This window comes from Centroberyx gerrardi, chromosome 12, assembly GCF_048128805.1.
Source record: "Centroberyx gerrardi isolate f3 chromosome 12, fCenGer3.hap1.cur.20231027, whole genome shotgun sequence".
Classification (NCBI taxonomy): Eukaryota; Metazoa; Chordata; class Actinopteri; order Beryciformes; family Berycidae; genus Centroberyx; species Centroberyx gerrardi.
The window spans coordinates 20,431,753-20,459,190 of NC_136008.1; the positions used below are offsets into that span (position 1 = coordinate 20,431,753).

Below are 27,438 nucleotides of genomic sequence, written 5' to 3' on the forward strand. Positions count from 1 at the left end.
TTTAAAATATTTTCTTCATTTTTGAACATTTTCTGAGCAATGAGATGAATATAAGAAATTTACTGTTATTATATTATTATTATTATTATACAACCCCAGCTGCAAGGTCCCAGCAGGCCACGCCCACCGTGGCAAATTGATGACGTAGCACGGCGTATGTTGTCAAAGAAAGAAAGATGGCGTCGGTGTCAGAAATGTACGATGTGGGCTGGGAAGGTAAGACAAAAGGCGAAATATATTCACCCCAGATGTCATTGAATGATATGTTATATGTATATAGCTGAATGCTTTCAGGGTTTCCTCTGCTGTAGAGCAGGGGCGACAGGTCGTTGCTGTCTCAGCATCTCACTGCTAGCATTAAGCACTAAGCTAACGGTTAACGTTAGCCAGCTAACTGTTAGCAAAACTAAACACTAACGTTGCCTAACCTAATCTCTACATCCATACTGTAATACCAGCTAGACAGTCGTTAATGGCATCTAATGTTGTAGGTGTAGCTGCTAATGTCAAGCAGAAAGCAATGTGTACTTGTGTTATAAGTTAACCAGCTAACGTTTTAGCATGTTAGCTAGGTCTTGTAAGGATGGCTTCGTCAAACGTTAGCTATAGCAAAGTCAAACTAGCAAGCGGTGTCTGGCCCTGCGAAAGACAAGAGATCACAGCATTAGTTAACGTTACAGAAAGTGGCAGTAACAGTACCGAATTGGTAGGGGTTGTAGGCTATTTCTTTCTCTGATCATCTTAAGATGAAACATGTAATCTTGTACGTTGTTTTTTTCTGTTGTCAAAGTACCCCAAGAGCTGCAGTGATATGATCATGCACGAGTTGAGCTGTCATTGGAAAACCAATGAATAACTTTGCTGCAGATGACAGTGTAGCTTGATATGTCGTGATATTCACACGCTAACCCAAATCAATTATCAAACAGCACAAGAAGTTAAAAGGCCCAGGCATGAATGCATTGTGTTACAAGCTGTTTGAGCCATAGGCTGTCATTTAGCCCACTACTCAAATTCGTGTTTTTATCCCAGATTTGGGCTGTTCTCATGGCTAAACAATTTTGTTCACAGAGATGAGAGACAAGCTGCGTAAATGGAGAGAGGATAACTGCAGAAATAGTGAACAAATCGTGGATGTTGGTGAAGAGCTCATCGGTGAACACGGATCTAAACTTGGAGATGACAGTAAGTTTGCCTAAATCAGTACTTGACTTTAGATCACCATAGCGTAATTTTCAGCAACTGCACAAGCTGCTAAGTAGGCTGATGTAGAGTATGAACTGCATTGTAATTTTCAGCTGGGCCATTATAAATAATGACATACAAAGTAAGTAAAGCTCCAATTTTAAGTCAGAAGTGCTGCTTCATACACCATCTAACACAGTAACACAGGTTACTGCAAGTACGCCATTGCAAGCACACTCAAAACTGTAAAATAGACAAAATTGTGATGATCTTGGCCTAAAACAAAATGTACAAACATAATGTCTCTAGGCATCTAGGCTCTAATCTAGGCTCCGACAGCCAGGGAAAACACTCTATTTTGGTGTAGGTCCATGAATGAATAAGGCATGTCACTATTTCCTTGTGGCAACTATCACATCACATTATAGAAGTGCAGCCTTGACTTCTGTTCAGAGTTTAATTTTTGTTTTTGCATGTGGAGAATTTTGCTGTGTAGACTCAAGAACCACTGAATGTTCCTCTGTACAAAACTAGAAAAACAGTCAGGCTAATGTTATTGACTGCGGCCTCATCAGCACAGATGTATGAGATATGACTGATCTAAGTGGGTGAGTTTATACTGGCTTTTGGATAAATGTCTGCATAGGGTCTTGTGTTACCTGTTATTTGGAAAACATGGGTTGAACAGCAAAATCCAAGGCATACATCAACACAGAATTAGAAGATTTGAGGGGAAAGGGTACAATATTTAAGACTGTAACTTGGAAAAGAATGAATGGAAGCAGATTCTTTTTTTTTCTCTGGGTTTGGTTACCAAGATGATGAGGAGGCAAGTTCACCAAAAACAAACAAGTAAATTAACAATAATTTGAAACATGGTATGCCATATTACCAGTGCCTCTTATCAGCAAATGCTGAAAGTAATATTGAAAGATGAACATGCTACAGATCTACTGTAAGCTGTGATATATTGGTGAAGACAGCAACGGTTTTGGTTTCAAAGTTTCAAAATATAGGCCTAGCACGATGCCTAGTAATACTTTCGCATATTTTGTTGAATTGCTCTCACTCAACTATATGATATTTGCAGCAGTAGTCAGTTTTACCTACCATAAACATATCAAAGGTTTAGGTTTCCTTCATAATGGTGCTGTCCTGCTGAATTACCCAATAAAAGTTTCCCTTTTTCCCAGTCATTATGATTCATACAGTCCTTAAAGAGGAGGATAAACACTTAACACGCCATGGTTTTATTGAAACCAGCTCTTAAATTGGCTGTGAAACGAGATGGCAATTATCAAAACAAGAGTTGGAATCATAAAAAGCCAAGAAAAACTCTAGGCATTTGTTTGTTTTGGCATAACCTATCAGTTTTTTGGTGGAGTCGGATTTTATTGTTCTTTTTCAATTAACAGGGGGTGTCCATTTGGCAGAGGGTGTTTGGGGTTGCTTGTCAAAACAGACTTGTCTGAAATGTAGTATTAATTCCATTAATTGGCTTCTGTAGCCAAGCCATTAGTCAGTGTGTTATACTGTTACGGCAGACTGATTGAATAAACATTTATTCTTTTATTGCAAACCACCAAGCGAAACATGTTAAAGGAGAGGGTGCCGCTTGTTAATGATGGGGCAAACCGTGACTTGCTACACAGTTGCAACAATATATCAATGTTGAAAAGACTTGTTGAAGTTTGATTGTATGGTGTTAAAACTAGACGTTTGACAATATAGATCCGTAATATGATGACACCAAAAAATCAGAATATGCACCATGGAGGAGAAAGTAGAGAAATCAGATATAGCTCATCCATTTAATTCCTCATATTAAAGAGGAAACAAGTTGCAGAGATGTGTAAAAGTCTGCTTTTTAAGAATTTACTACTGGATGACTCGCCTGAGAGGCTATTCAAATATTCAGTATTTTCCAAAAGTAATTAGCAAAATGTAAACATTCATTAATAATTTCCTTGCTGGTGAAAGATTTCAGGCTATCCATTATCTTTATGTAAACCCGTAGCTTGTGCATTAACACCACTCACTGACTGAAATAATTTTATATTGTGTTCATGTTAAAACACATTATTTTTAACCTTTCACATTTTGTGCAAACAGACACATTTTGTTGTTCATCTAACCACTGTTAGCTGTCCGAACTTGCTCTGAAATACAGTAACTGTAACACAGCCACTACACAGAGCTATGGAGGGGAAACATCTCTGTATGGCATTTACAGAAATATGAATTCTACTGTTTTGGTTATACCGCGCATAAATAGTGTTTTTAACAATGTTGGGCTTGTTACTCAATAAAAGTAATGTATTACATATTACTAATTTCAAGTATTATATTAATATTTTAGTTATTACCCCATTGAGCAGTAATTTGTTACACTACTAGTTATATTACTTTTCTATTATACCCCCAAAATTGGCGTTGCATATTCTTTTACCTTCAAAAATCAGGATAACTCAGTTACCTCTCCTGTGGTCTTCTGTGTGAATGATCAGAGAAGCCAAATTGTGTTTTTGTCCAATGTTCTTGTCATCCTTTTCCATGATACAGTCAAAGTAGTGAGAATACTTCCACCCAGAGAAAGTCAACTTTTCCATTTTTCATCTAAACTAATTTAGTGTGAGAGGACGACATCTACTAATGATGGAAATGGATGAATGAAATTGCAATTTGTTACACTACTCATTTGTGAAAAGAAATAACATTTATGTAAAGCGTTACAAAGCAAGCGTTACCACGCAACACTTGTTATTAAAAACATTTTAATTTCAGATGGGAAGACAGATTTCAATGTATGGTTTTTAACAAGTAACCTAGCTTAAATTTGTTCCTAACAGCAGACGTTATGTAATTTGACCTTCAGGATAGTATTATACTGTTAAATGAAATGGGAATGAAGTATACCACTGACTCTTAAGCTGTTGATTTGGTACATCTTGCAAGCTTAGTTGTGGTAATAGAAAATATGATGTGCTGCTGATGGGGTCAGAGTGTAAGACAGTACATCAAGTATACAGGTCAATATATCATTTTTTTCATGTTACACCAGACACTGGAGTGGAAAAGGCGTTAACACAGTCCTCTTTGTCTGTGTCTCCTCTGCCCAGTATGGATTATTTATGAGCAGGTGATGATCGCAGCGCTGGACTGCAGTCGGGATGACTTGGCGCTGGTAAGTTTTTACCAAGAGCTTCCTCCCACACCCAATAGCTTCAAAAGCCATCGTTCACTCTCTCCCAGTCATCGCTACTTTTGCAAGCCCCTTCTGCCAAATGTGAAAATCTGATTTTTATTTGGCCAAATAGTATTGCTCTGTCTGTACTTTGGAAAAACAATTTGCTGAGCGTTGGAATAAGAGGGTGTAGCAAATGAGTGGAGAAGCACGCCTCAAGTGTTAGCCGAGCTTGGCCCTCATTTATGGAGTTCAACTACTTTTTTCCCTCAGGATTCATTTGCCATCCTAGAGCTTTATGTGATGTTTTTAAGATCACATTTTGAATTATTAATAGCTCTGAAAACGGTCAAATCTGCATGGCATGAAAAATTTAAACGATCATGATAATTGAATTTGTTCATCTCCAATCTGTATGGATGTGACGATTCCACCTGGTAAAAATAAATACTCATTGAGTGCAGAGAAGGCAAAACCATTAGAGCCATTAGAATTAGTTGTCTATTCCCCATCTTTTCAGCCCTGCTGCCAGAGGAAAAACAAAACAAAACCAGACTTCAGCTGCTGGATAAGGCAAAAGAATCGGGTCGTAGTGCAGACTTTTCCATCTCATTCAGGATAACACTGAATGTAATGATAACCATTCCTCACCTCTCTCACCAGTGTGTGAAAAAACAAACTCCAGCTCCCTGTAGAAGAAGAAAAAAAAACTACAGCAGAGAGCATCCTCCCTCTCCTTTTTATAGTAGCAGGGGTGGGTGCCCACATGGGTAGCATAGTAACTGTAGATTTTCACATCCTACTGTGATGGTGACCTTTTCTCTGCCTGTTTTTGATACTTGGGCGTCCATTGTATTCATTTTGTTTCAGTTGCTACATTGGCAAAGTCTGAAATCCTCCAGACAGGTGATTTGTTTGGATAATTGTGAGTGTCTTGAGAGGTGCGTGTGTGTGAGAGTAAGACTGTAACATAAAGTTTAGTTACAGCCAACTGTAATTGCCCTCTCTCCTCTGCCCACATCCTTGCAGACCTGTCTACAGGAACTGAGGAAGCAGTTTCCAGATAGCCACAGAGTGAAGCGATTATCGGGCATGCGGCTGGAAGCTTTAGAAAGGTAAGCATCGGGTACAAAAAGCTGGAGACGGGGAATAGGAAAAAAAAAAAACACAGCCTCACTTACAGTATGTATGGTACTTTGGGAGGCTTGGGGGTGAGGAACTGTTAGCAGATCCTAAGTGGTACAATGGTGTGTGTGTGTGTGTGAGTGTGTGTGTGTGGTGGGGTGTGTTTATGTTGGATCACCCAGCATTCCTTTGGAGAAGAAGGGAAAGGAGAGAGGAAGGGTTCAGCGCTGGGTAGTCCTGTGGCCCTTTAGCCTGAGTGAGGGATTCCCGGGAAGGAAGTGGTTGGATCCCACTGTTATTCTGGGGGTCCCTCAATCTTCTCTGGTTTCTATCTCTCCATCTTTTTCTCACTCTCTTACCCTTAGTCTCTCGCTCTTTCTCTCCTCCCCATTCTGTTCTGTTTTGCTCTCTGCGCTGCGAGTAGGTCTCTCAGCCCTGTAAATATTGACATGTCACCGCAATCTTAACTTCTCCCCCCCCCCCTCCCTCACTGGACTGTTTTATTTTAAAGCCTGAAGTTCATAAAAAAAAGTATGCAGAATGGAGAGCGTGAGGAAGTAAGATAAACAGTGGGGTATTTTAGTCTTTACCGAGCTGAAGTAAGGGTAATTCAATCTGTTTACTACCTCGCTCACATTCCCCACCCTGATCGCCATCACTGGTTTATCGGTTATGTCAGAGTTTATGTGATAATTGAGAGTGATTGCTTCAGCACTGTCAGATTAAATAAACGGCACACTGGGATCTAATTGGCAGCAGGCAGAGCTACACTTGAATGACACAGCTTCAAACAGCTAGGCCCATTCCTCCACACACATACACATACACACACACACACACACACACACACACACACACACACTCTGTCCCTAAGTAAATAAAGCAAATCAAAGTGGCTCATGAGTGGTTGCCTGGTGCCATCTGAAATCTCCCAGAGTGTGGCTGAGTAATAAAGTGAATGTGAGGGAAGCAGCGGTGCTGGAAGTGGGGCCGCTCACTGCTAATAGGAACCAGAGTTGCTTCTGTCTGTTGTAGGTTGTGGGCGGGACAGTTTTTGATCACTGAACCCTGGCTTTGGCTACTAAAACGTCAGCGTTGCAGATTGCCCCCACTAGAAAAAAGTTTTCGAATCATCCTTCAGCGCCTGATTTGACATGACAAGTGAAGTGCACATGCCTCCTATTTCCCAGATTTCTTTACCGTATGATTTGATATTTACAGCTCATAACTTTCTCCTTTAAACAGAATCATGTGGGCTTGCCCCAACAGTTTGAGACTCACTGTGCTGGATATTGTTGCTTATCAGGTTCATATGTGTGTGTTGGGGTATTATGTATTGGCCAAGAAACAGGCAACTGAACCAGCAACTTAGCTGCGGATCTGGACAGATGTAAAAGCAGTAATTTGATTTTGTTTAAAGGTGAATCAAACTGGATACAATCAAATGAAAATACAGTCTTCAAATCAGTGTGCTTTGTTTGTATTGATTTCATGACTCATTGTGAAGTGATATAAGCCTCTCACAATGTCGGCTGTTTGACCAGCAACCTTAACTTTAATGACTGTTTATTTCTTCCTTTAGATCACCGCTGATTTCCGCACGGCCTCACTGTAATCATAGGAACCTGCCGCGCTGTATACAGAAACTTGATTGCCTTGAACTCTGTTTGATTTCCCCACCACCTAATTTTACTCGACTGGTGACTGGGATTGGTTAAAAAGCAAATCTGTGTTCTTTTTTGTCTCTGAAGGTACGACGAGGCCAACAAGCACTATGATGCCATTCTACAAGACGACCCCACCAATACGGTAAGAAGGAGGAGTGGGGAAAGAAAGGGAAAAATCCCTCTGCTTAGTATTCTACTTTGCTTCATTTTGTGGTCTCAACTTTTTGGAGGGCTTTAAATCTGCTGAGGCACTTTGGTGTTAGCGGTGTGAGTTTGCTAAGTTAAACTCCCCTTGGCCTCTGTGACCTCAACCACATTGCTGATCAGACTCTCACCCACACAACTGACAAGTGTTCACGGGAGGGGGCCGGGCGGTCGGGTGGGTGGGGGGTGATTCATGGTCTTAGTCAGTGGTAGACATGTTTGGTGGGACTAAAGCGTAAATAAAGGCCTGGCCTTTGAAGACGGTGATTTACTGGACATTTCAGACCCCCCTCCCGCCCCGCCCCCCTCCCGAGGTAACAGAGCCATGCTCCTGTCCCACCTCCTCCATTGCTGTGTACTGGCTTCAGGTGCAAAGTCCACTGTGCTCTAAACAGGTGAAACAGACTAGCATAATTAGCCCTTACTTTCTTGTAGCTCTCTTGTGTTCTCCACTATCTTCTTTCCTCAATTTACATGAAATGGCTTGCAGAAGCATGTCTATCCAGTGTTCTGCCAGTCCCACACCACCAACCCAAAACATTATGTACCTGCTGTTAATTGTTTCCATAAGGACATGTGGCCATGCAAGAAAATAAATGTTTTAAAGGGTTTTCAAAAGAAACCATGACCTTGTTTATTTTGGCAATACCCCCCCCTCCCCATCTCCCTCTAAAGACGTTCAACAAGTTTCCTGTGCTGCTCTGACACATGGACTTGCTTTAGATATATTAAACATTTTGTCTTGGCTGGCAAAGTGGTAGAGACGAAGCATAGACATTTGTGCTTTGGATGCCATGCGAGGATTCCTCACATCGTCGACTATCTGTTTCAAACAAATGGAGGCCTTGCTGACAAAACCAATAAGCCTTACCTCGCTCTGATGCACTCCACCCCTCCTGCTCTCTCTGTGGCGTAGAAGAATAGCCTCCTCATCTTTATCTTGCGCTGTGGATAGCAACAGCTGCTGCCTCCCCCCCATGCTCTGTCTCACTCCCACCTTCACTTTGTCAAGACCATCTCTGTTTATTTTACCCTCTTGTTGCTGTTGGAACTGACCAGCCGTATTGATAATTCAGCCTTTAAAACAAGGGATAGGACTATTTGTTTTCATGGGCTGGACCCCCTCGTATTTCAATTAAAAAGCAGGACTGTTCACGTCAAAGGATATATTTTTTGTAAGGCAAGTGGTGGGATGCAAGTTAGTCACAACAACAGTGCGTATGAGTAGTGAAAGCATTTGTGGTCAGCATGTACGCTGAGAGTGGAACCATCTCCTGTGCATTTGTTTATCATTCCATATGATAGCGTTGCATTTTACGGTTCAATAAGTGTATATCCTTTGATAAAGACGCTGCCCAATCTCCTGTATCTAAATGCCAGGAAAACGAACTTAGACCATTGCAGTGTCTCAATCTCATGCCATCTCTACTTCCAGCAACACTGAAAACAGCAATGAGTAGTGAAAGCATTTGTGTAATAGTCTGCTTTGCTGAATTACGCAATTATGGTATGTTCCATGCCATATCAGTTTTCTAATAAGTCCTGGTTAATCTTTTGGCAGCAGGAGCTTCTCCAAAAGGAATTGGGTGACAAGGGAATAACACTTGGCTTGGAGGCACTCAAGAATTTGATTTAGCCCCACTTAAGCCATCCAACACAAACATAGAAGATGGAAGTGAAAATCCCGAATCATGTTTTTTCTCGGAACTCTGTCATCATTTTGATGTACAAAATTTGGCTAGCCAAAGCAAATTTGAGTTTAATTAGTTTGGCTAATTGGCAACAAATCGCTTAGTGTCTGTCCGCCATTATGGGAATGGGAGTTGCTACTTCAGTGAATCCCAGGCCACCTCCCCGGTACAGATCCTCTGGGGCTTCCAGGGACACCCTCGGAAAGGGACTGGTCTGTTTCCTGGTCTCTGAAAGCTGGCTACTGCTACCCTTAAGACCAGAGGCTGTCAGTCAAACCTGGGGCCGGGAATGGAACAAAATAGACAAATAGGTCCTCTATCCCTGGGGTGTTAACCTTAAACCTTTTTCCCACAATCCCTGTCCTGGCTGGCACGGGTGTAGTGGTGGAGGGTGGAGTGATGATATGATGACATCATTTAGGTCACCTGTCTTGGAGTGAGGGATATCTCCTCCCAGCATGTTCTCCAACATGTTCTTAAGAATCGGGCAGGGGATGGGCCTGAGAAATGGCGGAAAATTGGCGACCGCAAGGAGGACTTGCGAGGCATCCCAGCATGCGGAGCAGAGATTGGAAACTGAGCTGTTGTAATTACAGGCTGTGGAATAGATGTGGTACCCATTAACCAAAATTGTTGAATCAACAAAAATTGCTCAAGGTTTCTTTGCCATGGTGGTGTCCAAAAAATGTTTCAAACTCTTAGCCCTTCCATTGCTTGCTATGTTCCAATACCTACAGCAATGATCTGGCGAAATTCTCGTCTGCCTGCGTAAATGCATTTTTCCCCCTTTTTTATTTCTTTTTTTGAGTACTTTGGATTATGCGGTGCCCACAACATTTGCATACAAGGGGGTACCAATTTATTATTTATTTAACATTCTACTGACTCAATGATTGAGTTGATATTGAATTCCAATCCTCTCATTTCACCCTAATTGGTTTATATAAAAAGATAGTATTTCTTAAATAAGCCACTGAGGTCACAGAGACTCCTACTGAGGTTGACCCACAATTATAGTCAATTACAGTTTCATTGTAGGACAAGATCGTATTTGCGGGGGTCAAGTGCTCTCAAATTTTATCTCAACGCTACAGTAGATCTTCTATATATTGCTTTTTGGAGCACCATACCTTGGTGGAATATTAAGTAATATGGTGATGAGTTCAAAGTGCCAAAGCTGTTTAAACAAAAAACTCTCCTTGCCCCTCTTTTTCTTTCTTTCTCTCAATTCATAGTATGTACAGTGTACTAGGTGTGTCAGACTTCAGCCTTGTTGTGATGGGTCTTCTAAAGGAAGGTTGCGGTAGGTCATAGCGTAGAGCCAGGGGTGATGTAAATAATCCAATCCTCACTCTTGAGGTCTTCTCAGAGCGCTAATTAAAAAAGAATCACGACAACAGAGGGATCAGACCCACTGCCAGGTTTTTCTGGATCATTAGTTAGAGAAAGGAGGAGAGAGAGAGGAGCGGTTTGGAATTGCTCCTCGTTTAATAAAGTGCCGTGTGACTCTCTGGGCTACCAACTTCCATATGTTCCTTTGAGCCCCAAGTGGTTCTTTATCTGAAAAAAAAAAAAAGGACTGGGAGAAAAGAGAGGTGGGTGGGGTGACGGCGGGAGTGCACAAGTGCAAAATCCACATTCAACATTACTGTAGTGTTCATTTAATTTTTTTTTTCCCTCTTCCCTTTTTCGGTATTGGATGAGGAAAAAATCCCACATGCTTGTAATTTAGTGAGAAGTGAGTATAAATTCCAGAATCTCACATAGCATCAAGTCCCGGTGAAATACGCTCCGTGTAAAATGGTGTGATCTGTGTTTTATAGTTGGGGGAGAGAAAAGAGGAAATAATGACTTGACCTTCCACTGATCCCCGTCGCTTGATAACTTCATAACACATTTGAATAATGTTCTCTTAATTTGCCTGCAGACCACCCTCATACTGAATTTATACATTACTACAGATGTATTTGTTTTGGAATACGGTACAACATGGAGTGGGTCAAGTGGAAATCCTCATTGTTAATGTTAGAAATTCTCTTAGTGATATCAGGATGTTGCTCGGCTGCCTGCACGCCTTTTTTCTCTGTGCAGCCAATATAATGCAAGTCCTCTGGTCTGTGATCGGTCCAGGCTGCAGTGCTCCTGCAGGTCCCTGTCCCAGTTGTGATAAGTGGATTTCTTGTGATGGCAGTGTCAGAGGAGGCCCAGATTTACAGCCCCCTAGACATGACTCATGCACAGCCCTCAATGGCTTTGGTTATGAGTGTGGGAGAGAGGAAGCCCCACTCAATCAAGTGCCAGTCCATAAATAAAATAGGCTGTGGCAGGGGCAGCACACTTCTAATGGAGCAGCGGCCTCCTCTTAGGGTTTTCACTCACTACCGGGAGGAGGAGAAGGAGGAGGAGGAGGGGAAAAAAGAAAAAAGTCTGGAAAAGTCTGAGGAGCAGGCGTAATACTTTCTGATTCAGATTGATGAGAATCTAATCCACCTTAAGGTCACTTCAACATCAAAACGAAGCGGAAAGCAATTTTCAGCTGATGTAAGTTGGGCTGGTGTAGCACTAGATGCGTGCCGGGCAGGCAGGCAGGCGTTGGGGTTTGGGGTAGTACGCTATTTTCCCCACTTAGTCGGGAGATGACTCACCACTTTATCTCAGCCGCTAAGCTCACTCCAACTCCCAAACATTGACTCATAATATGTGTGTCCATCCCTGTGAGTGTTCCCGTTGGACATGGCCATTAACTATCTCTAATGATGTGCTGGTAGGCTTATATTAATTTAAAGTTCCCAATAACAATATCAGTAAACTTGACATCACTGATGCTAAAAGTGACGTCTTGTTTTCCCTTCCATCTGTCGTAGCAAAGCAGCAAAGTGCTGATTCATCTTGTTATATTATAGAAATGATTTGGTTTCATAACAAATTGTGGGAGAAAAGTGTGGAGCGCTGAAAAGACCTCTGCATCTACACACCATACTCCACCTGTGCCCCCCACTAATGTAGACACTCTTTCTCACACACACACTCTCACACACTCACCCCCCTTCAGACAAACACTTGAGGAGCTGAGTCCCTAATCCTCTGTTGATACTCTGCTCTACAGGCGGCGAGGAAGCGCAAGATCTCCATTCTGAAGGCCCAGGGGAAGAGTGCCGAAGCCATCCGCGAGCTCAATGAATATCTGGAGCAGTGAGTGTTTTTACAAGGGGGAGGAGGGGGTCAGGGACCTCCTCCTCTGCACCTCCCTGGGCTTTTTTTAATTAAAAAAGGGTTTGCATTCAATTGAGCTGGCACATCTTGTCCCTAAAACAGCCAGCAACCTCTTTCTCCCGCCTTGGAAGTTCTGATGATTATCATTATTGTAAAGACAGCTATGAAATGTTATCCGATATTTCTGTTTTAACGTATTCTGTATTGCAAACCTGATCCCCACTTTTTACGACTTTTAACTCTGCTGCCATCATACAATATTTGTACTGTTTGTTTGAGGAAGTAAATTTAATGTAATTTTTGTCTTTGCAGGTTTGTTGGGGACCAAGAAGCGTGGCACGAGCTGTCAGAGCTCTACATCAACGAACACGAGTAATCATATTTGTCCATTTTAAACGGCACACAACCTCTGCTTAATGAAAGATTTTTACCATACCAAAAAAAGCCACTCAGGCATCAGTAATCCATTACCAGTAAGGCAGCATTACCGTGTTTTCATGGCGTATCTGTCGGTTTAACTGGGCTTCACATCAGACTGATGGCTTGATCTGCAGAGGGCCGTTGGATGGCCACAATGGAAGGCGGTGAGATGCCTAACTCAGCCAGGGGTCTGAATGGAGCCCTGTCCATGTTTGTCACATAAGAGCAGTTTAATAGGATTTCAGTCTTAAGCCCCCTCTCCTACATATGAGAGGAGAAAAGACTCCCGGCCCCCCACTGATATCTCTGTTGCCAGGGAGAATTGTCAGCCGGACAAGAGCATTGTAAGAAAAAAATAATTTTGTTTGTGTCACCTTTTATCCCTCCTTAATTGTCTGGGGCTTAGAAGTCAGTGAAGCAGTGTCTGTAGTTGAACTGTGGTTTTGTGTGTGTGTGTGTGGGCATGCTGGCTCTATGGTTGCTCCGGTACGAGGGCAGCGGCAGCAGGAATGTGTAGCGCGGTGAGAAGGCTACTTATTGGATATTTCATGCTTTTGTCTGGGAGGCTTTATTGCTGTAGTAGCCAGAGGAAATCCAGGGGTGAGCGGATTATCTCCCAGCTTAGCCCAACGCTTCTAATATCACACCATTCACTCCCACAGCCCCTTATCTACAGGCGTGTCAATTTCTTTTCTTTTTTTTCTTTACTTTGGGTTACAAACTCCCTGTTTCCCCTCCTCCTCCTCTTCCGGATAGCACAGCATTATCGCCACTGTTTTCCACAGGGAGAGAGAGCAGGAGTCGGAGAGAGAGGGCTTGCTGCGAAATTCCCAGGAGAAGGTGGTGGCACTTTTTCTTTCCCCCCAGCCAGAGAAAACAGAGGCTGATGGAGAAGCGAGGAAGAGAAATAAACTCTCCTCCCTCACTGCACAGCACCCTGGGAGCTAAAAATAAACAAACCACACTCTGTGTCTGCACAGCCATTGTTAGGGTTGCAGCAGGCATCAGTGCTAACACATTAAAACTGTAATTAATAGCCTCTAAGTTGACACTTTTAAAACAATCCTTATGCCAGTGGTGTTTAGATGGGAGATTGTTTTGCCTCTTTTCGAGCATTGCATGGAGCCACTGTCTGAATAAGCTGTTGGCTTCATTCTGACCCAGCTTATGAGGCTGTTCAACAAAATTGGACTGGTCATCCAAGATTACAGGATAAATAGTTGTAATTTTGTTCATACATACTTTGCCCAGTCTGAATCCATTTTTGTCTCATATTCAGTCAGAATGTGGTCTTGAAATGGGGAAAAGCCACTGCTGATGGTTTTGCTAAACTCCAAAAGAAACAAATGTGATTCTCACAGTCTGACACACAATGGTGGCTACAACCCTGCTCAAGCACTGTGGTATTGAGTGAGAAGGCATGGAGAGAAGCTTGGTGGTGATGGGGTTAGGGGGCTTAGAGGAGGAGTAGGGTAGGTAGGGGCCTGGTCCTGGTACAGGATTCTGGCTGATGGCTGATGGAGCTGGCTCTGTTGCAGGCTGGGGCCACTGCACGAGCACATCTGAAAGTCTTTACGGGGAGGAAGTGGTAATTGTAAGCAGCCCCCAACCTTCCGAATGCCCAGATCTCCCTCTGTACTCTATACCCCCCGCCCCGTATTTCTTTCTTTGTTTCTCTGTCCCCACCTTCCTTCGCCTCCTATGTCGTCAATCTCTTTCAACTAGTTAGCATAGAGCACTCTAAATGGACTGATAGGTCCTTCATATTGTGGCAGACAGTAATTGGACTGCTTTGCGAAAACACCCCGCCTGTATTAGACCTTCCCAACCTCTTCTCCCACCCCACCCCCCACTAGCAGTGAAATCGGTAGAAATTAGCATCCTTATCTACTGTAATTTAGAAGCCCAATGCCGCAAGCACCTTTTTTTTGTTACTTTTAAGGTTAGCGCAGAAACAACATAGAGTCTGGCATGGCAGCAGAACAAAGGACATCACTCAAAAAGTGTAACTGGAGGCTTGGCTGTAGAGAATGGTCTCAACTTTTGATTTGTTTATTTGGATCTGTTGGAAAGCCAAAGCCATTTTCTCTTTGTGGGTCTGTTTCTGCATTAGTCTGTGCGTACTTGGCTTCTTTTTGCTAGGTGTTCAGAAGTTTATGGCTTTGTGTTCAGTGATATATCTTGCCTGGTCTTGGACTGGTCCCCTGAAGGGGAAACTGTGTATTAGAAGTGGAGTGGCAGCAGATTAGTGTGAGGTCAACAGCTCAGCAGTCTGCTGCTGAGAAGTGATCTCATCTGAGTATGGGCACAGTGTGCCAGCTCTTACTGTACTGCTGACCTCAGGAAGGTAGTTAACTACACATTAAAGGCTGAAAAACACACACAGACAGACAAGATTGATCCTCACTGCCCTCCCCCAGTTCCTCCCAAGCGTCCCCAAAGGAGAGAGAATCACCACACTAGATAAGCTGTTACCTTATGCCAACTGTCTGGACTGAGCAACCTTCACTAGGCCTGTAAATATACTTAATGTCTTATGGTGGATCTTCATGGATCCCCGCAATATAGGCTAAAGGCCCATTGAATGTAAACTGAACCATGATCACTGTACTTTTCTATACAAATTTATACCTGTAGGTTTATGGGCATAGACCTAGTGCTTCACAGTTGAGCAGAATCCAAAGTTTCACCTTGTTAAAGCTAAAGGATGACACATCCACAGCTGTATCAATCAGCTCACTGTTTTCCTTGTGATTTCCACAGCTATGGAAAAGCCGCGTTTTGTCTGGAGGAGCTGATGATGACCAATCCTCACAATCACTTGTACTGTGAGCAGTACGCTGAGGTAGGTACCCGTCTAGATGTCCGTCATCAAGCAGGGGGGCTAACTATGGAATAAACGTTAACTTTCTGTGAATGGTCCCTGTCTCTGACCCGAGAGACGACGACGCACACTTAACGTCATTGGGAATATAGGCTCATGAATGGATAAATGTTTACATGGGGTTGCCATGTGTTGCTTATTCAGATGTCATGCTGTCATTGCTTATTGGCTGTATTTGATGCCTCCTCACACAGGTGAAGTACACTCAGGGGGGGCTGGAAAACCTGGAGCTGTCCAGAAAGTATTTTGCCCAGGCACTGAGGCTGAACAACAGAAACATGAGGGCGTTGTTTGGTCTGTACATGGTGAGTACTGCCTTGCATGAAGAAGTAGTGGGATAGAAAGGAGAGAGGGAGAGAAAAAAAAACAGTAGAACCTCCTTTTTTTTTTTTATGTTTTTTTTTTTGTTAACCCTGTGGTTTGTCAAGGTTGAGGCTGGCCACTGAGTGTGTGGAGTGAGACTGTACTCTGTGTGTGTATGTGTGTGTATGTGGGGGGAGTGTAGAAGGGGCTCTCAGACAGGTCAGCTCGCTGCTGACTCAGACGGTGAACTCCAGCATCGGAAAAGTCTGCCCCTCTGGAGCTCTCTATTTTAGTAATAATACCCCTTTGGTGGGACCTTTTTTATGTTTATGACTTAAATAAATAAAGTAGTCATGGAGTGAAAAAGAGAAAAGCACAAGAGAGAAAGGAGGACGACTGCCGCTAGCGTTCTGTCGGTGGCAAATGAACTAGCCAGGTGCCAGTTTGATTTTTGTCTGCGCCGAACGGCCCTTTCATCTGCATATTTGTTTAAACAGGATGTTGTCCATTAGCGCCAATGCATCATATGTAAGTGAGTCCTGACATAAGAACACAAACGGAGCGGTGCAGGGAATAAAGGGTGGAGAAGGGAAGCAGCTCTCGCACACAGAGAGCTCCAGTGTTTTCCTCTCTGCTGCACTGGGATTCTTCAGGTAGTCCAAACACCTCGTACCAGAAGAGGGCCTATACCCTCTGAAACCACTCAGGCTGCTTATAGGTGTAGGCAGCATGTACAGGAGGAGCAGGGTGGGGTCAAGCAGAGACGTTCGCTTCTGCTAACTCTCAAGTTCGTCTGGAGACAGAGCAGGCCCTGTACGATTTCCTGACAAGTCATCCACCGACACTCGGGTCTTTAATGGATACTTCAGGTGGGAGTTTAATCTTTATCAGTCACAGTTCTGTCTCTGAGTGTGTTTTGCAGATTGTCAGCTAGTCTCAGTGGTCCAGAGCTTGACAGGTGCAAGGAGTTCAGTGAAGGGTCAGGAAACCTTCAACATCTCCAGTGTTCCTCAGACAGAGAGGCTACTGTGCGTTTGATTCCTCGCAGTCCGACAGAAGACCCGGTAGCACTGACCACAGTTGGGTTGTGGGTTAGTTCCTCACAACACTTGCATGGGGATTCCCCTTCATAATGGTGCACACTATTATTCAGGGATAGCCTGTCTGAGTTGACATCATCCAAATTGAGGTTTCTCTCCAGTTAAAAAAAAAAAAAAAAAAAAAAAAAAAAAAACGAAAGAAAATGCTTACCAAAAAATCCAGAAGCCAAACCATTTTATAGAAAAAAACAGGGCCAGGTTGATTGGTGTGTAGTTAAAGTTTCAGCACGTTGGTAGGGAGGGCTTTGAAGTGCGGGCCGGGTAAGCCCTCTGGGGTTTGCTGTGTGGAGATGATGGCAGGAACATGGGAAAGACATGGGATTTGTGGTTCGGAGGGGAGCTGTCGGGGCAGGCAGAGAGCATGATTCACACGACGCTCCTCTCGCCGCACGCCGGGCTTTTTCGAAGACATGCGAGGTCCTTTCATCGCCGGGAGTCGACAGTGTTGGAGAAATTAGGGACCGTTAAGTGACAATTTACGCTGGGGCGGGGAAGGAAGAGGTTTTTACGTATGGAGCATTAAAACACTCACTTTTTCCTCCCCGTAAACGATTTCTCCTGTGTCATTGGGCCAAGGTCTGTTTTTTCTCTCCATCCTGCCACAATGACTGGTAGAGTGGTAGATGGTGAGAGTGGTTGCACATTCATCTCAATTACGCTTTTATTGCTTTTTTCACCAAATTTTGATATAAGAACACCCCTCCCCCGTTTTCTCTCTCTCTTTGCCTCTCCCTCCTCTGTTTTCCCTTTTCCCTCTAGTCCGCGAGCCACATCGCTGCCAGCCCGAAAGTTGGTGCCAAGGTGAAGAAGGACAATATGAAGTATGCTGCCTGGGCTGCCGCTCAAATAAATAGGGCCTATAAGGTGAGTCACACATGGATGCAGACTGTTCATTAGGCTTGATTTAAGAGTACCGACCTTTATTAATTACCTACGTCGTCTTTGCCACCATCCTCAGCCATTTCTTGCTTGTCTTGCCTCCATACCTTTCATAGAAGTGTGTCTCTGTCTTCTACAGGGAACCTTCTTTTTCTCTCATTTTGTCACTGTCACCCCTCCTTCCACCTTAGGTGAAGAACCACTAATCACACTTTATCTTATATGACAATTGCTTTAGCTTGCATAGGCTACTTGCAATGTACAACCAGAAGTCGTCCTCAGTTCTATAGCATGTTAAAAGCGTTCACAACCACCCAGTGCCCCCTGAATGCGCAGCAGTGCTGAAGGATGCCTTCGACTCGCAGTGGTGTAATAACAACCCCAGTGTCTAAGACTGTCAACCTAGAAACCAGAGTCTTTCAGTGTGTCTGGGTACATTTACTGTTAATGTGTTGACTTAAGGCCACAAAGTCTGCTATGACTTTACCCTGCACCCTGGCTTCACAGATGAGCTTCTCGCAGCTCTGCAAGCTTCATTCTCCCAGCACAACAGTCACACCAGTCTACAGCAGAGGAGAGTTGTCTAGATGACTGGTTCTCAACATGGGGTCTGGTGATCCAGGGGGTCCCCAGCAAAATCATACGCCTGATCATAGGTTTTAATTTGATCTCCCCAGGTACAGTGTTTCATACCCAGTTCTAAAGTCAATACTAAGTCAACAAAGGCAAGATATTACCCAGAATGGGGTCCCTGGAATAGAATTTGATCCCACAGGGGTCTTTGAACTAATGTGTGTCTATTTGGGGGTCAATGATTTGAAAAAGCTTGAGGACCCCTGAACTAGATGTTGTGAGGCTGAGATATTGCCATACAGAGAGAAAGAGGGAGGGCAGAAAAGAGGTGAAAAGAGAGGTAAAGGAAAGAGGTGTGCGTGTGTGCACAGAAGTAAAGCAAAGAGGGGAAAAAGTGAGCCGCTGCTCAGATGGTATCACTAAAATGGTTTACGCTGTTGCCACGGCAACTTAAGTATAAAAGCATATTTAATAGAAATCTTTTTCGCCATATGCGTTGCTTATTTGGGCATTGACAGTTAAACATGTAATAAGCGGTTCCTTGCTCAGCATGTGTGGGTCCCGTTGAGAGAGTGGCTCCCCACCGAGCCTCTAAAGACCCAGTCTCACCACATTCGCCTCTCCTCCCCTCATGGACACATTTCACAGACAAGTATGAGGGCCGTGTTGAAAAAGTGTGTGCGAGTGACTTTATGTGCAAATGTCTTTTCTCCTTTTCAGCTCTTACAGAAGCATCAGGGAAGAACTTTTAGCTTTCACTACTTGTTATTCAGTTTGTGACTTGTAGTGAAGCAGATTGATGACTGAACTAGTGCAACTCCTGTGTAAAAGATAAAATTCCCTTAGTGACGATCATGCCTGCCATCACGACACGCAACAGGGAATGTTATTGCTATTTAAAGTATCAAGTATGTGAAAATGTTCCCATTTGTTTTATTATCCGGGCAAAATGTATGTATTTCCATGATAAATAATTTCTCTTCCAGTCATTACAGAACATTCTAATAATCAGAGCGTTTCCATCCAGCCTTACTGTAGAAATGGTTTAGTCACTGAAATGAGTCAATCAAATGTCTCCATGGATGTCAAATCCACTTACTTGCCGCTTTGATCAAGATCATAGCTGACCTTACCTTGCTGTCTAAGTGAGTCTTTGATGCTGGCAGAAGCCAAGACATATATGTCAAAATGCAGAACTTTAATTACAACTCAGGGGCCCAAAAAAGAAGGGGAGAAAACATGGGAAAAAGAAAGTGTCGAAATTTCTCAAGAAAATGAGTGAAGGGTCAGAGGCGTCAGGTGTTGTCAGGACAGCTGAAATTGAGAAAAAAGAGCAGGGTGAGAGGGCAGACTAGCTAGCTGACATGTTTGGTTTAGACAACAAAGCAACTCTGCCCCTCCATACTACATTGCAAATTGCTGCCAAAAATCCTGTTGCAACATGCTACTTCACCTGCTTTTCTATTAATGTACTGTACTAATTGGATGATGTGTAATCCGGACGGCTGTTTTTATATTTGGGTTATCAATGCATTGTAGGCAATTACTAGGCTGTAAGTAAACAAGCACGGAAACAGAGCTGTTCTGACATCACTCTCGTCCTTCAGCTGAAGCTGCGTCCCAGAGAGGAGAGAGTAGCCAGTAGTGTAGCCCATGTATTTGCCTTGATTAAATATTTTCTTTTTAGCCGAGGAGGCGTGGGAGAGGTTTTACGCACAGACAGGCAAGACACATCTGTGTTTGGTGATGTTGGCTGTAATGCATCAACTTGATGTTATTATCTGGTACCCGGCTATTGCCTTACGTATGACTTAATTCAGGTCGGTATATTTTTTGGACTAATGCCTTAACCGGCATAGATTGCAGTTTACAAACGCATTGAAATTGTGTCATTAATAAGAAAAAGTAGCCTCTTTCTGATTTGACCTGTTTTGTATCATGTTTATGCTGTGGAATGTATTTATCCTTTTCACAGCTTTAAATAGGCCAGCTAGATTAGATTCACATTGAAATGGGTGTCAGTGAAGCAAATGTGTGTCACTATGATAGGTAGGCTATGCTGTAATTTAATTTGAAGTGGCCTGTAGGGGAGGATTTTTTCTCTGGAATCCCCGACAGCTGGGCTGGTGATGATCACCGCAAGAGTGAAATAATTAAGTTACTCTTGGAGGGCAATAGACAAAGCTTTCATGTTAAAAACCTTTTTGACGGTAATAGCCTTCATCAGGTTTTTACCCCCTGGTGATGATCATGATGACACCTCAGTCAGTCACACCTTTATCATCCAGGGAACAGGATGTGAGCTGCTGTCCCACCCCTCTGCTTCTGCCCTGGTCCACAACCTCTTTTGTTTGTTTAAGTTGCCTCGTAATAGCAGGGCTTGTACTGGGATCTCAACCCTGCTGTGTGTGTGTGTGTGTGTGTGTGTGTATACGCGCCTGCCACCGCCCACACGTGCGCTCATAGATGTTTTTTCATTGCTGTGTGTGAGACAAGGTAAATGACAAGGTGTAAGGTTGCCTCCTTTTATTTTTTTCCCTCCCCACCTCCAGTTAAATGGCCTGCGAGTTCTTTGAAAGGGAGCGGCAGTGTGGGCCTCTGTCGGACAGCTGCGGGCTGCTGTGGGCTTGTGCTGGCTGATTGATGGCCCCTTTAAAGTGTTGCTCGTGTCAGTCGTCCACTTTTATTAGGCTCCGGTACCTGGTGATTGTCATACCTCAGTGTGAGAAAAAGGTGGGCAGGTGAGTGCAAGCGGGAGCAGACGTCAGCGAGAGGTCATGACTGACTGGGGGCCCGTTTTAAAAAATGTAATTACCTCGGCGGGGCCCGTTGACATGTAAAAGACCTGGAGATGTGTGGGTAGTAGGTGCAGGGGGCTGTAAAGTGGCCCTGCATGGCCTGCCCCCGTGCCCTAACTCTGACCAGATTCCCCGATTAGCTCCTCTGTCACGGACCGTGGGCTCCCTCTGCGTCACGGCTCTGTTATCAGAGGCTCTAAATAGACGCGGAGCTGCCTGCTCTGCTCCTACTGTTGCAGAACAGGGCAGGAGTTAATGTGGTGGTCTCACCTCAGGCTGAGGAGATAATTGACTACCGGGCCCGGGGTAATGGCACATTAGGCAGTGAGGCAGTGAAACGCACTGATCATCATAACCGCCCCACCACACACACTCCCCCTAAATCTGGATGAATGAGTCACACTTGGAAATTACACAGCCAATCGTACACCTTAGCCAACTGCCCTCTCTAAGTTGCAGTTTGGCAAAAATGGAAGGAAAAAAGTTCTGCCATGGAAATACAGTATGGGCTAGGTTTACAATTAGTTCCTGTATGTAGTAGCCCGAGCAGGAGCGTTGGTTCGGAGTGAATAAATGCCTCGAAACATGAAAGGCAGTGCTTTACGTTGAATATAGGATTGAGAGTCGTCTGCTTTGCTTTGTTATTCTGCAAGCTTGTAGAATGTAGATGTGTGTGGTTTTGGAAAGAAGCTAGGATGGTCTTGGTGTGGGCACAAGGCCGGAATTTTTTCAGTCAGTTGGTGTGTCTCGAGTAGTGAGATGAGTGTGTGTGGGTGCACGTGTATGCGTGCACGTATGTATACACACCCGCGCCTGTGCTCGTGTGTGCATGTGTGTACTTCTGTCTGTGCAAGTGTGTGCATTCTCTCTCAGGGGGCTCATCTCTCACCTCGGAGGACATGCAGAATGTGCTCTCCTGTCCAGAGGCAGCGTTGCCATGTGGCTGAAACAGTATCCCCTGCCTGTGTTTGAGTCAGGGTAATGGTGTTTTCATAATGATTTAATTGAAAGGGGCCCACAATGCTGCTGCCTCCTCCTCTTCCTCCTTTGCTGTTCAGCTGAGCGCTAGTTGTTGCCGACACATCTGCAGTTCCTCTGCACAGCAGCAGATGTTTCTTGCCTAACTCCCTCCCTGCTCCAAGGTTCTGATATTTGTCTTGATGTGCTGCCTCTTTGTGTCTGCCTAAACAGCAAATTCTCCTTCGGGTACAAGATTTCGCCTCTAGAGGCCAATAATCCACTACTTCAACCACAGGTGCTGCCATCTTGGAGGACTCATTGAAAATGTGTCAATATATAACAAGGCTAGAAATATATCAATTCATTAAAGGATTCCTCTAGTGTTGGTGAAAGTTAGCCTCATTTTCCAGATTGGCATTTCTCCCATCTGAAACTGCAATTGTTTTTATTTTTCACCTTTTTAGATTGAATAAGTATTTTAGATGTCCTGCATCTTACGTAATTATACCAACTTCTGAAAACGGCATCATAGCGGAGACCAAACTAGCTTGTTGTTATCAGTAGCTCCAACTAATTTGTGTGACAAATTGTTGAATGATAAAGCTAGCTTATTCCACACAGACTATTTTCAGGCGGAAAAACATTCTTTCACAGCTGAACGGCTTGAAGTAACCATGCAGGATGTTAGGGATTGGTGAGAAGTGAGAAGTGTAAAGGACATTTTAGACAAGATGCGACAACCGGCTGGCAATCGTTCATTTTCAATGAGAGGCGAGTAGGGAGGCGTGGAGGAGCGGGAGGCGGAGTGGAAAGCAGGCTCGATCCTGTGAAACTGACGCGTTCGTGCTAGTCTACACGCCCGTCCACTCAGCCACAGTTGACTTGTCTTGAACTGTTTGACACTGCACCGCGGAATTTCACCACACAATAGATTAATCAGTGGATGCCATGTTGCCTGACTAGTGAAATGAGTTTGTTCTGTTGTCACCGAGTTTGAAAAATTGAGGAAAAGTTAATTCTTGCGGTCTGTGATTTCCCCAAACTTATGACTGCTTTCTAAGCAGTTATCGAGACAGTAATAAGACAGCCTTTGCATGGCAGTGTCATGTAAGATTGGGTGTCAGGTAACTACATACTTAGTGTTAGTAGTTATATATGGCTACGTAAACGTATGCAAATGTTAGCTAGCGACTACACAGCTGTGCATTGCAGCTGTTTCTATGGTTACCACGTGCAGAGCGCCAGGGGTTGTTTCTCTTCACACGAGTCTTGGTGAGTGTCGCACAGAGGCCAGAGTCCACATGCAGCCGTAGTGTCTCATCTAAAAAGCCTGAGGCGGGACTTCGGATCTAAACAAACCAAACTCCTCAGGTGGAAGTGAACATCCACATTGATTTGAAAATGCAGAACTTACTATAAGGTTCTATCTGGGTTGAGTGTAGTTCTTTAAGATTTTGAGCATCAAAGATTTGACATGCCATCTGACAAAACTGTTACTATGTAGTTTCTATCTTTTTAAATATTTAACCCCAAAAGGTTATTTAAAAAAACAAAAATAAGACCACACAAGCATAAAGTAACATTCAAAGATCATGAATATGTGGATAACTCAATTTTAATTAAAAAAAAATATTTTTTTTAGATGGAACCGGATAATTCCACTCATGTAGCTTAACATGGCAAACTGTCTCGTTTTTAGTCCTAGTCTACTCCAAAACACTGATTTGTAGCTCGAGAAGAGTCAGTTAACCTGAACAGCAGGCTAATTTATTTATCATTTATCAAAGCTACTGTAAAAAATAATATGCAACTGCTAGCTTCTAGCTCCTTAATATTAGTTACCATGCTAATCCGAACAGATACTAAGGTTAGCTAGCTAACAAGCTAATATTATCTGAACACAAAATCGGTCAACTGATGAAATGATCAGTCCCCAGTCAAAAACACCACAGAAAATGAGAGTGCCTTTTCAATATTGTTGACACTGTCGAGTCGGAGGTTTAGACATGCAGTCAGCTTTTCTCAGATGTTGTTGCCAAGACCCGAGGACTTCCAATATGGCCGCTAGAGGGTGCATTACATCACCTGACAGCCTTGTTTATATATAGCCTCAATTCAGCTTTCCCACACAAATTTGTTAGGTTGGGGAGAAAGTACCACCTTCAGTTTATTTCCCCTATCTCTGAGCGCCTCCATTCTTAACAATTTGAACAGGATCACAACTTTGTTATGTAACTAGTTTCAAGAATTTGTGTAGTGTGTCTCCAACCTAATTGGATAATAGACCCAGGCTAGGGCTCTTGACATTATGCAGTGTGCTCTATAATGCCTAATACCTGTTTGTCATAGAGACCTGAATTAAGACCAGGGGTTCTCAGCCTTTTAATGTATACTATGAATTTCTGTCATACAGATTTACATCAGCCTAAAAAAAGGTGGGTGAACTGAGTGTAATTGGGTTTTACCCTCCACTACATCCCTGGACCCTGCCAGAGGTTAGGGAAGTTGTATTTCTTCTCTGGAACAGGGCTGAGGGGACGCCCCCGTCAAAAGTTTAATTGGGCAGAAAAAATATGTGTGTGTGTGTGCATGTATGTGCACTCGTGAGTATTCGTGTATGTGTTTGTGGATCATATTTTGCGGCCTGTGAAACCCTGTGGACACATTGCAGAAATTAGAGTGGGGTATTGTACTAGAGGCCATGGAAGTGGACTCATGTGGACATCCTGTCTTGGACTGCACACACACTTAAGACTATAATGGCACTTATGCAACAGTCTAGGAAAGCCCCTCAGAATAGGGGTGCCGTTTTACTTTGCATGACCTGTTTCCCAATTCTAAATCCATCTAATGACCACAGTTGTCTCTCTCCGAGTTTTAAACGCTTTCGGCATTCAATAGTGGCCTGTTGCTTCTAGCTTTGCAGCGTCTAAATTGGGACGGAGATGTTTTTGCTCAGTTTGGTGAAGCGTGGTATGGGTGGATGAGGTTATTGTGGCCTCTGAGAGTCTGTGTGTTCAAGTGTGTTTGGCTCTCCATTCCTTTACTTGGCTGAGAGACCTAATGAGCTGATGTTCTCTTTTCCCCTCTCCTCCCCTCTTTTCTCTCTCTCTCTCTCTCTCTCTCTCTCTCTCTCTCTCTCTCTCTCTCTCTCTCTCTCTCTCTCTCTCTCTCTCTCTCTCTCTCTTTCTCTGGTCCACTCGGTGTCTCTCTCCCTTTCACCTTCTCTGTCATGCAGCTGGCCGGTCGTGGGACCAAGGAGAACAAATGCTCTGTGAAGGCTGTGGAGGAGATGCTGGAGTCCATGCAGATCACTATGTCCTAGATGCCCCTGTCCACCCATTCCTCTTCCCTCCCCTTAACACACACACACACACCATACACACACACACACACACAGAGCAACATGGCAGCTCAAATAGCCTTGACCAGCGCTGGATCGTAATACGATTTTGAAATCCATTCAAGTTTGGCTCTGTAATTGATTGAACTTGACATGGACAGTGGAAGACATTTAATTGTTTCCCTGAAGTGCAAAATTTCCCCCACCCATCTGGGATCTGAGACAGATCCAAGCAAACCCGGAAAGTAATCACAGTTATTTAAAATAGTTCTGCATCATATTAACCCAGCTGTGATTTCCCCCAGACTGGACTACCGCATCCCACACTGTCTTTTCGGTCCATCTTGAGCAGATACCCACATCCAGATCAAGGCTGTAAACATGTGAACGGGAAAGATAACGGGCTGTAAATGCTATTTATAAAGACGTGGTGGTCCCACCCGTCTGCACTGACGTCCTCTACTATCTGTTTCCTTACTATCTGTAAATGAAACATTTTTATCTTAATAAAACTTTACTTTTCTTTTGTCAAATCCATCAAAATGTCTTAATAAAAGATTGGATTGTTTGCAGAGTTCAGAGTATATTTTTTCGTGGGTGTTGGTAGCGGTGCAGGGTTAGAGGTTAGAGGGTTATTTATTGAATTCCCTATATCTAAACTGTCGCGTTGTCCAGTGGCGACACTGATGACTGACAGATTTATCATCTTTAAAGGTCTCCTCTGACTCTGCCCCACCAATAGCGGAGGAATCTGTTTTAACTATCCCAGTGAAGAGGAGAGGGCGAGCGACATTTGTCATTATAAAGGCAGCAGTAACAACATAGGGGCATAAAAAAAAGGCTTTCTTCTTTCCCAGTGATTCCAGCTGGGAAATCCCGCCTTTCAATTACCCCAGACAGCAGCTGAACCAACTGCAGCACACTGGAGAACACCTCTGTCATTTTAGTTTAGAGAGCCTCAGAGTGCGCTGCCAGTAATTAACACGCCACAAGTTAAAAAAAAAAAAATGAATCTGGGAACATTTATGATGGTGGGGAAGAAAGACATCTTAGTGCTGTGAGACACAGCTCTGGTTTCCTCTACTGTTGCAGTACACTTGGTTCTGTAACTCTTGAATCGGGGTTGATCCAAATGAACATCTTAAGTTGTCGCTCACCCGTGCAGGGTCAGCTGTTACTTCCATTTCTTTTGTTTATTAAGTCGCGGCAATTGTCTCATAATTTCACTCTTAGACTGATGGAAAACTTGAGCGTTGAGTTTATGGTCTTTTTTGGACAGCTTTTAAATTGAGAGAGGTCACAAGCTCAAAGCCGGGAGTGTGGAAAGCCATTTTCTCAAGTTTTTAATACTCTCTGGCCTTGGTCAGTGGATGAATGTGTCTGCATTTGATTTTCCTCACCAATCTGGCGGAACCAATGAAAGCCAGGGGACGTTTGAGCATAAACTGACTGACTGAGTGGTTATTTTTACAGGAAAGGGCTGAAGCAAAATGAAGCTTTTTGAAGAGTTACAGGATGAAAGCTGTTTGATTTGAATGAGGGTGAGTCCTTTTTAGTTGGGGTTCCCATGCAAATGTGGCTGTACTCGCAAAGGTCATTTATGAACTTGTAAAAGGGGAATAAAGGTTGTCAATCAGTTTGATGTGAGTGATTAGTGCAAGGTACTGGCACCCACTGCCATCCATACTGAGGCAATAGTGCCATCTGTAGTCTGGATGAAGAACTCTGAGAACTTGGGTAGAACAAGTTGGTTTGAAGTATGTCTGTGTGAAGACATGAGTGAATGTAATGTTATTTCTAATCTGTCTGCAAGTCTGATTTGCTGAACATAACAGTGAAAAAAGGTGGGCTACGCACAATTTATTAGTCATGAATTCTGATAAATTTGTTCCTTGCATTCAGCTGTGCT

The 27,438-nt window shown here is 43.5% G+C and overlaps 1 protein-coding gene across 1 annotated transcript; it reads left to right on the plus strand.

The window, feature by feature from the left end:
* The first annotated feature begins 150 nt into the window (after positions 1-150).
* Positions 151-26,097, plus strand: emc2 (ER membrane protein complex subunit 2). Its single transcript, XM_071902443.2, has 11 exons — positions 151-216; positions 1,072-1,185; positions 4,305-4,369; positions 5,399-5,484; positions 7,246-7,303; positions 12,163-12,248; positions 12,582-12,641; positions 15,453-15,534; positions 15,768-15,878; positions 17,736-17,840; positions 25,425-26,097. Exons 1-11 carry the CDS (start codon positions 177-179, stop codon positions 25,509-25,511), a joined length of 894 nt encoding a protein of 297 aa, XP_071758544.1. The 5' UTR covers positions 151-176; the 3' UTR covers positions 25,512-26,097.
* The last annotated feature ends 1,341 nt before the right edge of the window (positions 26,098-27,438 follow it).

Coding starts and splice junctions, on each gene's coding strand:
- emc2 (XM_071902443.2), top strand. CDS start 177: ATGGCGTCGGTGTCAGAAATGTACGATGTGGGCTGGGAAG. Junction 217..1,071: donor GTACGATGTGGGCTGGGAAG/GTAAGACAAAAG, acceptor TTTTGTTCACAG/AGATGAGAGACAAGCTGCGT. Junction 4,370..5,398: donor GTCGGGATGACTTGGCGCTG/GTAAGTTTTTAC, acceptor ACATCCTTGCAG/ACCTGTCTACAGGAACTGAG.